General features: G+C 39.7%; 1 protein-coding gene across 1 annotated transcript; it reads right to left on the bottom strand.

The window, feature by feature from the left end:
- Window positions 1-1,073: 1,073 nt before the first annotated feature.
- On the bottom strand, window positions 1,074-10,137 carry LOC115690601 (antifungal protein ginkbilobin-like protein). Its single transcript, XM_030617009.1, has 2 exons — window positions 9,924-10,137; window positions 1,074-1,372 (listed from the first exon to the last, which is right to left on the bottom strand). Exons 1-2 carry the CDS (start codon window positions 10,135-10,137, stop codon window positions 1,074-1,076), a joined length of 513 nt encoding a protein of 170 aa, XP_030472869.1.
- Between the last annotated feature and the right edge of the window lie 4,104 nt (window positions 10,138-14,241).

Genomic DNA, 14,241 nt, shown 5'->3' with positions numbered 1-14,241 from the left:
ATCATATTAGCAATAGCTTTTCAAATAGTTGATTCATTCTCCCTTGGGATAAGGACACCACAAGTATCACAACTTTTGTACAATACTTATTTGAGTGCCATAACTTTTAAAAAAATTCGCTTGAGTGCTAAAACTTTCAGTCAATCACTTGAGTGCTACCTAAGTGCCGGAAATCCGACGTGGCATAGTACTTGTGATGAATATTTTAAAAAAGTTTTGGCACTCAAATGCTTGATTAAAAAGTTATATGACCTTAAGTAATCGGAAAAAATGTTATGGTATTCAAATGAGCATTGTACATAAGCACTCAAGTGATCTTAAAAACGTTATAGCACTCAAGTAAATGCCGTACCGAAATTATGTCACTTGTAGTGTCATTTTCCCTTCTCACATATATTAGGCAATATCAACAATCAATAGGAACCACATGTCCTCTCTTAACGCTACGTTGAATTTGTGTATGCAAGTGGAATAATGAATCTCTGTCACACAGCACACAATAATAAGCGGCCATCGTCCAACTATGGCTGAGCACAGCTCGTTTTTGCAAACTGAGTCTTTGAACCTATCCTCATCTCCAGTCTGGACCCATTTTTGAAAAAAAATGGCCTCACTGCATTACCTTATTTGGAATTTCTCTTATATTATCTATTAATTAAAAGAAAGAAGAAGAGAACATTGGAGACTTCTCCATAGGCATACAGAAGTTTTTTTGTAAGCAGTACTTCATGTTAAATAAAAGAAGCTTTCTCTTAAAATGAAATTCTCTGAATATGGTTCCCTTGAACCTTTATACCAAACACAAATAGCTAGATTTGATGCTTTCACAAGCCGGTAAATAACAAAACTTCTGCAATTTATTTAACTTGGACATTTTTGTAAGCACATGAGTATACCATAGGATACAACTGTAGTCCACTTACAACATGAACATAGGGTACAATACAACTGTAGTCTGCTTCCGCTTGCAACATGAACATAGGGTGCAACATAAGATACAACATAGCATATGTGAAGGATATGCTTTATAGTTAGGGCTTATTATCAAGATGAACATGAATCATATAATTTACTCAGTGAAATGGGTGATCTTCATATCTAATCCTGCAATCTTTAAGTTGAATTTGAGCACCCAAGCTTACATCACATATGTCGTACAGATAATGTACAGCTTTTGAGAGGCAATCATTGCAATCAGGCTGTGTCAATGCCCCATTGCACACACCATGGCCGTAATAGGCCCCAGACTTAATATAATAATTGTAACCATTAAGTGATGTATCAGAGCACAAATCCTCCATGGCATAACCTCTGTCAAGTTCATACTCACCCAGAGGACTAAACCGCCTTTCACTGCATATATAATAAACCTCTGTTGTATCAGGAGTACATTTCACAATATTGAAAGTGCAAAAGAGCCCTATAACGGGGAGTTTCACCATATGTGGCATTGTGTTCATGATTTGTCTCTCCACCTATAATTTCCGCAATTTTTTCATTAAAGCTCGGTTGGCATGGTCTATATAAAAGATGTTCTTCTTATAGGTTTCTCCACCAATTTTTGTTTATAAATACGTTGGGAGGTTCTTTCGGATCTTTCTAAGCACATTTTGATAATCATTTTAGATTAGATTAGATTTCATTTAACCTGCATTTATCAGGGAAACGTTTATAACTCTAGGAGTTACTCAAAGGGCAATAGCCTTTAATGGTAAAATTAAATTGTTTAAAAAATCTTGTGCAAAAGCTATTATTGGCTTGAAGGCAAAATATATTATCACACGAACTCATCCTATTGACAATGTAGTGAACGTGTGTTCAGTTACAATGTAGAAAATGGGAAAATTTGTGTCATTTGTTTAATCATAAATTTAGGCAATGATTTCTATAATCTGGATGTTATTTGTCTATCCATGAGATATGCAATTCGATAATTAATACGGAAAATAACTCGAAATATTACATGGATGTCTTCTCTCTCATATAACGAGAGACAAATTTGTAAACATACATTCTTATGAATATGTCTAGTATTAAGTGGATTGTATTTGTTGCTCTCGCAAAGAATTACCATGATAGTGTTCGATAATTAATATGGAAAATAACTCGAAATATTACATGGATGTCTTCTCTCTCATATAATGAGAGACAAATTTGTAAACATACATTCTTATGAATATGTCTTGTATTAAGTAGTGTATTTGTCGCTCTCGCAAAGAATTACCATGATAGTGTCTTGTTAATTGTTCTCCTTGTATTGAAGCAGAATATTCCCATCACAGTCATCACAATAAGTTGTTCTTTTCTGGCCAGCATTACAATAGGGAAAATTACAAAAAAAGTCATAAACCTATTATAATTGTGTCAATTCAGTTCTAAACTTTTTTTTTCCGATTGAGTTCTATACCTTTTGCATTGTGCCAATTCAATCCATTCGGCTAATTTTGGTTGAAAATCGCTGACATGGACACCGGTTGTCCTATGCGGCACAACCGGCGCTGGAGTAGCAACTTTTAATAATATTTCAATATTTTTCTTAATTTTTTAATTAATTTTTTTCTTTTCTTTTTTGCGAGGGCGAGGGACATGATGCCCTTGTCGGCTCCAAGTTTAGCGAAAAAAAGAAAAAGTAAAGAAAAGAAAAGAAAAAAGAAAAAATTACAAAAAAATATTAGAAAAAGTCTATGTCAGTGTCACCTGTGTCATGTAGGATGACCGGTATTCAAATAAGCAATTTCTTGTCAAAATGGCTGGATGGACTGAATTTGAATAAATGCAAAAGGTTTAGGACTCAATTGGCCAAAAAAAAGTTTACAACTGAATTGTCACAATTTCATATTAATTATTCTCCTTGTATTGAAGCATATTTCATCAGAATAAGTCGTTCGTTTTTGGCTAGCATTACAATAAGTTCTCGTGACATACGCAATTTGGTTTTTGTTGCCTCGCATAACGCAATAAAAAAAGAAGAAGACAAAACCTTTGATCGTTGCCCTTGTTGCACTGTAAAAGAAAGGAAATTTGCGAACTGATTTTTTTCATTTTAACACATGTATTACCATTATTTACGACTTTCTTAGCAGATAATTAGATCAAAATTTCAATTTGTCATTAAGGTTGAGACCGTCAAAGAAATAACTGGTAGTAATTTATTGTCATGTTACACAAATTAACGTTACGACAAGATCCATGGACCATCAATTGATGATAATTATTATGTGATTAGAATACTTAACCAAAATCTTTGAAATTATACTTACTTTCCATCTTAAGTGATTGAGGTGGGCCATTTCTTCGTGCATTTGACTTTTTGCTGTTTGAATTGCAATCACAAGTGTGATCTGGAGCGGGCTTAAGAAACATAAAGTTCGTGAGATGCAGACAAATTGCTTTATCACAAATTATGGATAACATTATTGATTATATCGACTTGCCATTTAAGTTATTCCCAGTGTATTATAAAAGAAAAAAAAAGGATTATTTGGGGTCTACCCTAACTACATCTAATTTTGAAGCCTTGCTCTCTCAAGAGTGTGATTGTTCAACCACTTTTCTAATTGGTAGGTTAGAAACATGGACATTACCATATTTTTATCTAACTAAGTTTGAAAGTATGTGTGGTGTCTATAACTTATAACCCATCAATCAGAAACATGGACATTACCATATTAGTCACGATCTGCCTCGGGCCTCTCTTTGGTTTTCATTCTCCGCGTGATTGTGTGTGCCTTTCTAGAGTTTATGTTCAGATTTAGTTAGAGACACCACATGCCTAAGGAACCACAAGATAAGTTCCCTCTATTAGTCCATAAACCCAACTAAACTTATATCTTGCTGTGTGTATCTATACGTGGACAGAGATAGCTCTCGATTGGCTATGGCTTTATTTATGTTGCAGAAAGAGGATCGTGCAATCCACACAATCGCACAATCAATTGAGAAATAATCGACAATTAGAGAAAATAACGAACGAAAGTGGGTCAATTTGGGTGTTGATATATGCCGACTCCGTAGGAAGAGGCAGCAATGAGTCAAATATTAACAACCAATATTGAATTCTTAAATCGAAATCCCACACACCTGAGCCCTAGATTACAGTTACACCCTTGTTACCTAATATTTTCCTCAATCTCTCAAGAGTTTTCCTTACAACACTTCCAGAGAGAAACCCTAAACATACCCTATTGTGAAATAATTGTTGTGATCCCCTGAGGTGCACCCGAGGGAGTTTGATGGATTGCGAAGCAGGGGCAAATGACCCCTCTCATGAGGTGACGCTTGTGCTTAGCATGGGCACTCCGAAGTTCTGCCGATCGTAACTCGATTCTTATTTCAAATATTCGATTTATTTTGTTTTAGGAGTTGCCACCAATCAATTATGAGCCAATTAGGGTGAGAGTCTTACTTTTGCAAAGTAGATGTTTTTTCTTTTTTATATAAAAAGATTATTCATGCAATTTTTTCAATTTTATTCTCTAACTTGCGTCTACATGTAAATGGATAAGTGTTCAAAAGAATGTTTCTGCATATATTTTTCCGAAAATAAACTGATGTATAAAAGAAAATAAAATAAGCACACGAACCATGGTAACTGGGAATCTATTCTATTTCCCAAGATGGACTTCTCAGTATAAACTCAACGTTCTTTTGTACATTTATCTTTATCTTTAATTTTCTGCAATTTATCTTTCTTACAAATTAAAATTGTGAGTAACGATTGTTCCCAGTGTATGTACTTTTAAATTCCTTGTCATTTACTTTTCCCTCCAAAATCAACAAATGTCCCTTCACAACCACCGTTGATACATGTTGATCCATCCATATTTTAAAAGGTATTTCATCAATTTGGTGAACCACCTTTGTTTTATTATAAAATTTCCATAAACTCTCTAAGTAAATTGGGGGCAAAGGCCTATTGCCTTAAAGCCCATATATTAAATCTTTGTGCACAACTATTATTGGATAGACTCATTTTATAGGTGGTACAATGCACATGATTAGTTGCGTCGCGAAAACCTAAATGCATGTATGCTTTTTCTTGAGAATTAACAAATCAAATTAACAATTAGCGTTTCAAATAGTTCATTCGTTCCTACTTATATTGGGCAATATCGACAATCAACGGTAACGACATGTCCTCTCTTAACACTATGTTGAATTTGTGTATGTAAGTGGCACGATAAATATCTGTCACACACCACACAATAATAGGCGGCCATAGTCCAACTATGGCTGAGCACAGCTCGTTTTTGCAAACTCAGTCTTTTGGACCTATCCCTATCTTCTAGTTTCGGTCCTTGCTCGAATTGTTGGCCAAAACTCAAGACATTCTCGATAGATTCAAACTATCAAGATTGAATGTTTTAATTTATCAAACCAAATGAGTTGGGCTGAGTGAAGCTCTTGATCCCAATGCAACAGATTCAATAGGTATAAGTGTAAAGCGTTCACGAGTATTAGTAAGTTGAATGGTCATATATTATTAGAAAAATTCCAAATAAAGGCCTTAAATAATGCTATTTTCTCAAAATAGAGTCAGAAATGAACAGTGTCATATAAGGGCCTAAAATGGTCAAGTCAGTCTCAAATAAGGGTCTAAACTCGCTGGTCGGCCAAATGTTCACCAGCCAGCGAGCAATTGATTTTTCTGGCGATCAGAACATTGGCACTTTTGTACCAAAAAAAAATCGTAAAAAATAAAAGGGTCAATATCACGAAAAACCCCAAATAAATACACTTGTGACAAATTTATCAAAAACTAATTTTTTGACCGTAAAAAATCTCAAATTGGTACACTTGTGATAAATTTACTAAAAACTAATTTTTTGACCACCAAAAACCCCAAATTGGTACATTTATGACAAATTTACCATATGTTAGTTTCCGTTAAATTGTATCAATACCACGAAAAATCACAAACTATTACATTTGCTACAAACGAAGGGTAAAACCCCAAACTGGTACACCTATCAACTGCCATGTGTCATCAAACTTATAAATTTAACGGAAAAATTTAACAGAAACTAACGGAGGGTAAATTTGTCACAAGTGTACCAGTTTGAGGTTTTTGGTGGTCAAAAAATTAATTTGAGGTAAATTTATCACATATATACAAATTCGAAATTTTTCGTGATATTAACCCAAAATAAAAACCCTCACATTACTTCTTCTTTCGCTTTCCCATCTTCTTTCCATGCAACTTTTCTCTCCACTCGCCCTACCCATCCAATAAAAGAAAAACAAGCATGTGACATTCTGAAATCTGACCCACTTGGGATTTATGAAATGAATAGTTTATGGACGTGCTTGTAGTTAGATCTCGCCCGGAATTGATCACTTCGGGGGTACTAACCGTTAGGGAAAGGCTAATTAGGGATTTAAATTTGTACGACCAAAGAACTCGATCGTGAACCGACTTTCGACCATGAAAATCGTCAAGGTGACATTTTGAGCCACTATAGGCCGATCCAAGGATAGCCAGGGATCAGTTCGCCACTGTCATAGTAGTGGATCGCGGGTGATTCCGCTAGACCACGAAATGAATTGACGAATGACCCTAAACCTATACCAAACGTTCGTGCCCTTCGGATCTAGCGATCGATCCTCGCGATTAAGTAACAATTGAGGTCGGCACGACCCGAGTAAACTTGTACGTGGCATGATTCAGTATCGTCCACGGGTCAATAATGCGAATTTCCCCAAAAGCCACCTGTTAGTACGAGATATGCACAAGTTACGTTATTCAGAACTTAAACATTAATTAGGGACCAAGTTGGGCATTGGAAATTTAGAAAGTCACGACGGATCATTTGGATGATGTTGTCATTCGCCCGGGTAGCCTCGAATTTGTCCGAATCCTTCAGAAAAACTGAATTTCAGCGAGAAATGGCAAATGACCATTTTACCCCTGGAGATTTGTTAAGGCCAATGTAATTTGGGAAGGGCATTTTGGTAATTTCTCCTAGCCTAAGAATTAGAGATTTTTGGACAATTTTGCCCTTGGACTTTTTGAGAAATTCCCAAATTAACCTTGGATATTTTGGAAAAGATTCAATCCGGGCCGTCGATCTCAGAATAAGATTGAATCTAAGCCGTCGATTGGAATTGTGAGGAAAGGGCAAGATGGTCAATTGGCAATTCAATTATTGGTCTTGATTATTTAAGTCCCAAACTCCTCTCTCTCTCCTCATTCCCTCTCTCTCCCCTCTCGGCAACTCCCTCCTCTCCCTCACCGAACTGACCGCCCTCCCCCTTGGCCGCGCCACCGCCGCTCGCCGCCATGCCGCCGCCGCCCATCACCGAGCCACCAGTACCCTCACGCCGCCGTCCCTCCCTCTCTCCCTTTCTTGTGGCTGTGAACCGTGGCAAGGAAGCCGTCGCTCGCCGCCCGTCGTCTAGCCCGCCGTCGCCGAGCCGATCGCCGCCGTCCGCCGTTCTCCTTTTTCCGCTCTAGCCGAGTTAGTCTAGAGTTCGGGTAAGTCGCGCCCTAAACTTTATTTAGGACTTCGGGTATCGACGGACAAATTTGAGGTGGAATCGGATTTAATTAGACGTGATTTAGGCTAAATTAGGGGCTGTTTTGGGATTAATTTAGCGGATTGGTTGAGGATTGATATTGACTGATTTTAGGCGGTGAAATGATGATGTTTCGGGGCTGAATTGATGTTGGATCGATTGCTGGAAATTGAGATTCGCTTTAGCGAGTGTATGGTCCGATTTGGAGACAAATTGTGCCGGGTTGATGTGTTATAGTGTGGCTGGTTGTTGGGGTTTGTTATGGCTTGAAACGAATATGGAAATGTCGAATTCGTGCCTATGAACATGGCTGTGTTTGTGGGCCCGTGAGTGGCCTCGTGTGTTTATTGTACCGTGATTTAATGGATTGAAATGTGCTTTGTTATGTGCACGCTCGGGCCGAATTGAATTGATTGTCAATTGGCCGTGTTAGATGCTTATTGAGCATGAGAAATGTGTGTGAATTGGCGCGTGCACGGATCACGTGTGATTGGCCAAATTATTGGCAAGTGGGTGTTGAACATGTGAATGAGCGAGAGATCGTGTGTGGTGTGGTATGTGTGATTATGGAAATCCCTGAGGCGGTACCATTACGCGGGGATATTGATCCGTCCTGAGGCGGTACGACTACGCGGGACGATGCCCGGTATTACCGGAGGACGGCCAACCTGAGGCGGTACCATTACGCGGGTTGTGTCGTAGGTGGTGGGTGTTGAGCCTGAGGCGGTACCACTACGCGGGCAAGATATACGGCCTGAGGCGGTACCATTACGCGGGCCCTGGAGTGTTGTTATGTGTTAGTCGCAATGAACCTGAGGCGGTACTACTACGCAGGTCACTGACGAGTTGAGTATGAGTTAGTCACAGTGAACCTGAGACGGTACTACTATGCGGGTCACTGTCGAGGCGAGTGTGAGATGGTCACAGTGAACCTGAGGCGGTACCATTACGCGGGTCACTGGCGAGTTGTGTGGAAAGAATGCGATGAGACCGGAACGAATGCATGAAACATAATTAGAACGTGCATGTGGTTGGAAATGGTATTGTTGTGACTAACGTGCAGGTGGCACGCTGGAAAGGCCCAGGTAAGCATAAGTGTGTGCCTGCTATGTAATGGTTGAGTGTGGTTGTGGTTGTGATTGTCTGGAGGTACGTGATAGCTTAGGTGGGGTTTAGGGTGTGTGCTTACTGAGATGTATTCTCATGGTTGTTTAAACCAATAATTTCAGAACCCCGGCCTGAGCAATGAATCCCCCACCGCCGCCGCCTAAGCATTTTGGAGTGCCGATGCACACCGATCTCAGTATTGTAGAGTACCTGATAGACGATAATATGACCTGGGTTAAGCATACGACGGTAGTTTGGGTAGACATAGGCCTACCCCTTTGGCAGTCCCATACCTACACTGCTTGGTTCTTTCGAGACGGGGTAGATGAATTTGGTCCCGTCCGTGGATTTGACGTCTCCTTTGATGGAGTTGGGGATTGGGACCCGACAGCCATACCCCCTCCCGACGGCGAATTGACGAGTCTAGAGACTAGCCTGGCACAGTCTGGACTTCAGTCGGCGCCTGCAGCACCGGAGCCCTCGGGGGCCGAGCACGAACCAGAGCCGGAAGAATCCCAGGCGGGGTACGATCCAATGGACGTGGATCTCGAGGCAATCCCAGAGGAAGAATCAGAAGAAGAAGAAGAACCCGAGGCAGAACCTGAAGAGGCCCCAGAAGATGAGCCTGAGGATGAGTCTGAAGAAGAACCGGTGCACGTACCCCCGTATGAGCAATGGATTGACCCCGAATTTGTGCCAGAGGACGAGTCTGATGAGGAGTCAGTCGAGGAGGAGCGGGACGAGGTTCCAGCTGAGTCGGGTGATATAGACTACTCGATCGAGATCGAGGCTGAGCCGGAGTCTTCAGAGGAGCAGACAGTCCAGGGGGACTCAGACTTGAGCGCTGAAAAATCAGATTCGGAGTGGATGCCAAGTAGAAGGCGTAGGGGCTAGTGTAGGGGTTGGGATCAGGCTTTTTGAGATGTTCCATTTTTGGATGATAGGGTACCCAGACTATCGATCATTTTGGATATGGGTGGTTTATAGTTCGGTGTGCATATGTATATAGTGGTTTGTAAATTGTGAATATTATGTGATTTGGATGAGAAATGAATATGTTTATTCTCCTTAATTACCCCAGTTGTTATCGTCCGGGTATTGGTGGCTTTCGCTGATGTTTTAAATCTCTGATAAGCTGAATTGGGTCGGCGATACCCTGGGACGTCGCATGATTCGACCAGAGAAGTGTGTCGCGTGCTCGAAGGGGTTCGGGGCGTGACAAAGCACAAACAAATAAGAACTCATTGAATCGAAATTGCATTTCCACCGGAAAACATAAACTTTCCAAGTAACCGACTCACTGGTGATGAAGCTGATGATGAACTCGGAGGTTCGCTCCTGCACGATCTCCTTGGTGTCCTTGGTAATCTTGCTGTCGGCGGGGAAGGCCTTCTCCATGATGCGGCTAATGTTGGCAAAAGGGAGGTACCTGTCCTGCTTGCAGATGCCGGAGCAAGGGCTGTGGTCGCCGCTGTTGTGGCTGTCACCACCGGGACACGCCAAAGCCTCCGCCATCATTACGCCCTGGATCGAGCAGCTGAAATGATCGGCAAGGTCGTGAGAAAGTTCCTTCAATTGCCTTCTCTTGCTTCTCTTCTTCTTCTTCGGTGATCATGTTTTCTTCTTCTTCTTTTTTTTTCAATAGTTAAGCTCTCAAGCCTCCGCGTCATCCATCTCTCACCACTCCTCCTTGGCATCTCACCTTCCCTGCAAGTCTCTTTCTTGTCTTGTTCTTGCAATATCTAGCTCTTCTCACCATGGCCCCTTTTTGCTCCATTTTTCTTTTTGTGCAAACAGTGAGGTTTAATCTTTTGCCTGGTTTCAGTGGTTGACGGGCTAAAATTCTCAATCCAATTTCCCCAATCTTGACACAGTCTCGCTCGACTCGCTATTCACCAGAGACTTCCCTAAGCTGATTCACCGAGAAAGAGAGAGAAATGCAAAGAACTATGCGAATGGAATCAACAACCATTCCTCCAATGACACAGGCAATCGAAATACAGAGACATGGAAACGAGAAGATAGAGAAGGGCCTTTAAGAAACAAGGATGGGAAAGAAAGAAAGAAATTTGGAAGAAAGAAGAGGAAGCACTGCAGTTTTTTATTTTTAGAGATTGCACTTTTTACATTTTTTTGGACAAAAGTGCCCCTGGTAGCCGGAAAAATCTTGTCGGCGAGCATTTGGCCGGTCAGTGAACTCAGTCCCTTATTTGATATTGACTTGGCCACTTTAGGCGCTCATTTGAAACAAATTCCACTCTGGAACCATTTTTGAGAAAATGGCCTAACTACAATCCCTTATTTGGAATTTTCCTTTTATTATCTGTTATTTGAAAAAAAAAAAAAAAAAGAATATTGGAGACTTCTCCACAAGCATATAAACGTCTCTATGTGAGCAGTACTTCATATTAAATAAAAGCAACTTTCTCTTAAAAATGAAAATTCTTTGATTATAGTTCCCTCAAGCCTTTCCACCAAACGCAAATAGCTAGATTTGATGTTATCACAAGCCGGTGACTAACAAGACTTATGCAATTTATTTAACTTAGACATTTTACTAGATCTTTTTGTAAGCACGCGAGTACACCATAGGATACAACTGTAGTCCGCTTGCAACTTGAACATAGGGTACAACATAGCATATGTGAAGTATAAGCTTTATAGTTGGGGTCTATTATCAAGACGAGCACGAAGCATATAATTTACTCGTGAAATGGGTAATCTTCATATCTAATCCTGCAATCTTTAAGTTGAATTTGAGCACCTAGGCTTACATCGCATATGTCGTACAAATGATTTACAGCTTCCAGGAGGCAATCATTGCAATCAGGTTGTGTCAATGCTCCGTTGCACGCACCATGGCCGTAACAGTCCCCGGATTGAGTATAGTAATTGTAACCATTGATCGGCGTACTATGGCACAAATCCGCTAGGGCATAACCTCTGTCAAGGTCATACCCACCCAGACGACTAAACCGCCTTTCACTGCATATATAATAAACCTCGGTTGTATCGGGAGTACATTTCACACTATTGAAAGTGCAAAAGAGCCCAATAACGAGGAGTTTCACCATATGTTGCATCGTGTTTATGATTTGGCTCTCTACTTTTACTTTCCTCAATTTTTTTCATTAAAGCTCGGTTGACATGGTCTATATAGAAGATGTTCTTCTTATAGGTTTCTCCACCAACTTTTTATTTATGAATTCGTTGGGACGCTATTTCGGATGTTATTTGTCTATGAGATACGTAATTCGGCAATTAAGACAGAATACAACTCGAAATATTCCATGGAGGTCTTCTCTCTTAATGAGAGACAAATTTGTAAACATGCATTCTTATGAATATGTCTTGTATTATTTGTCGCTCTCACAAAGAATTACCATGGCCGGCCTTACAATGTGTTGTTGTGATATGCACAATTTGGTATTTGTTGCCTTGCATAATGCAATTGAAAAAAAGAAGACAAAACCGTCAATCATTGCCCTCATTGCACTGTAAAAGAAAGGATTGCGAACTGATTTTTTTTTTTTTTCATTTCAACACATGTAATACCATTATTTACGACTTTGTTAGCAGATTATTAGACCAAATGTCAATTTGTCATTAAGGGTGAGACTGTCAAAGTAATAACTGGTAATCTATTTTCATGTTACAAAATTAACCTTACAACAAGATCCTTGGACCATCAATTGATGATAATTATTTTGTGATTAGAATCCTTACCCAAAATCTTTGAAATTATACTTACTTTACATCTAAAGTGATTGAGGTGGGCTATTTCTTCGTGCATTTGACTTTTTGCCGTTTGAATTGCAATCACAAGTGTGACCTGGCGCTGGCTCTAGAAACATAAAGTTTTGTGAGATGCGGACAAATTGCCTTTATCACAAATTATGGATAACATTATTGATTAGATCAACTTGCCGTTTAAGTTATTCCCAGTGTACTAAAAAAGAAAAAAAAAAGGATTATTTGGGGTCTACCCTAACTGCATCTTTGAAGCCTTGCTATCTCAAGAGTGTGATTTTTCAACCACTTTTCTAATTGGTAGGTTAGAAACATTGACATTACCATATTTTTATTTAACTAAGTTTGAAAGTATGTGTGGTGTCTATAACTTATAACCCACCAGTCAAAAATATGGACATTAGCATGTTAGTCACGATCCCCCTTGGGTCTCTCTCTGGATTTCATTCTCCGCGTGATTGTGTGCGCCTTTCTAGAGTTTATGTTCAGACACTTTGCACATACGGACAGATTTGGTTAGAGACACCACATGCCTAAGGAACTATAAGATAAATGCCCTCTATTAATCCATAAACCCAACTAAATTTATATCTTGCTGTCTGTATCTATATGGACAGAGATAGCTCTCGAGTGGCTATAGCTTTATTTATGTTATTGCAGAGAGAGGATCGTGCAATCCACACAATTGTGCAATCAATAAAGAAATAAGCAACGATTAGAGAAAATAATGAATGAGGATTTAAGCGGTTCGATTTGGGTGTTGGTATGTGCCTACTCCATAGGAAGAGGCAGTAATGAGTCAAATATTAACAATCAATATTGAAATCTTAAATCAAAATGTCATACACCTAAGCCCTAGACTACACCCTCGAGTGAATCGTGATCGCACGATTCACTCGTCTCTAGGAGAAAAGTGAGTGTTTTTGTCTTTCTCGAGTAGAAGTGGTCACACATCGCAAGTTCTTCAGAAAAACAGGAACATTTTTCACCCCCTTAAAATCAAACGATATGATTGTTGGAAGGCGTGGGCTCACTCATGGGCTCTAGTAGGCTAATCTCATTTTGCTGCGGGGTTGGATAAGGAGATCCACTTTACTATCATTTTTGTGTGTACGGTCGTGTCTTTAAATCCCTAATGACCTGCCAGTAAAAGTTGATTTTGTACAAGTGACGGACAATTCTATTATAATCTATGAAGGTATAGTAATGACCTACGATTCTCACCTTGGGTCTCTCTCTAGATTTCTTTCTCAGCATAACTGTGCGCGCCTTTCGTACGATCTTAGGTTCAGAGATTTTGCGCATATAGATAGGTTTGGTTACATACCCCACATGAGGAACCATAACTTCCCTCTATTGATCCTTACACCCGACTATTTTTATATCCTGCTGTGTATCTAGACTTGAACAGAGATTGCTCTCAGATGGCTATAACTTTGTTCTTGTTGCGGAAACAAGATTGAGCAACCAACACAATTGCAAGATCCATGGAGAAATAAGTGAGAAATAGAGAAAACAACACATCAAGATTTACGTGATTCGACTCGAATATTAGTAAACACCCGCTCCAATGGGAGGGGTGTCAATGGGTTGGGTCGGGTTTCCATGCAACCCGACCTGATCCAAATCATAAAAGATGTGTGGACTCTTGACTTGAACCCAACCTGAATTGAACATGACCCGAAACGCAAAAATCGGGTCGGGTCGGGTTTTCGGGGTTGTGTGTGTGTGTGTGTGTTATTTTTTTGGTTTAAGCTAATATTTGACGATGTTACAATTGACTCGAAGGTTTTCCATTTTTCTCTGAAGCCCATAAAAGAATTCTAGAAATAAACAATTGCTAAAAGTTGTCGCATTGATTTGTCTAAC

The sequence above is a fragment of the Syzygium oleosum genome, unplaced genomic scaffold (genome assembly GCF_021117445.2).
Source record: "Syzygium oleosum isolate NSW1041296 unplaced genomic scaffold, Sole_v2.1 Sole_v2.06, whole genome shotgun sequence".
Classification (NCBI taxonomy): domain Eukaryota; kingdom Viridiplantae; phylum Streptophyta; class Magnoliopsida; order Myrtales; family Myrtaceae; genus Syzygium; species Syzygium oleosum.
Note: the sequence above shows the minus strand (reverse complement) of the source record. Positions and strands in the feature narration are given on the sequence as shown.

Excerpts from the sequence above, each read along its gene's own strand:
- LOC115690601 (XM_030617009.1), bottom strand. The coding sequence starts at position 10,137 with ATGGCGGAGGCTTTGGCGTGTCCCGGTGGTGACAGCCACAACAGCGGC. Across the intron at positions 1,373-9,923 it reads CATCATCAGCTTCATCACCA|AGGTTTATTATATATGCAGT; the intron begins GTGAGTCGGTTA and ends CTGATACAACAG.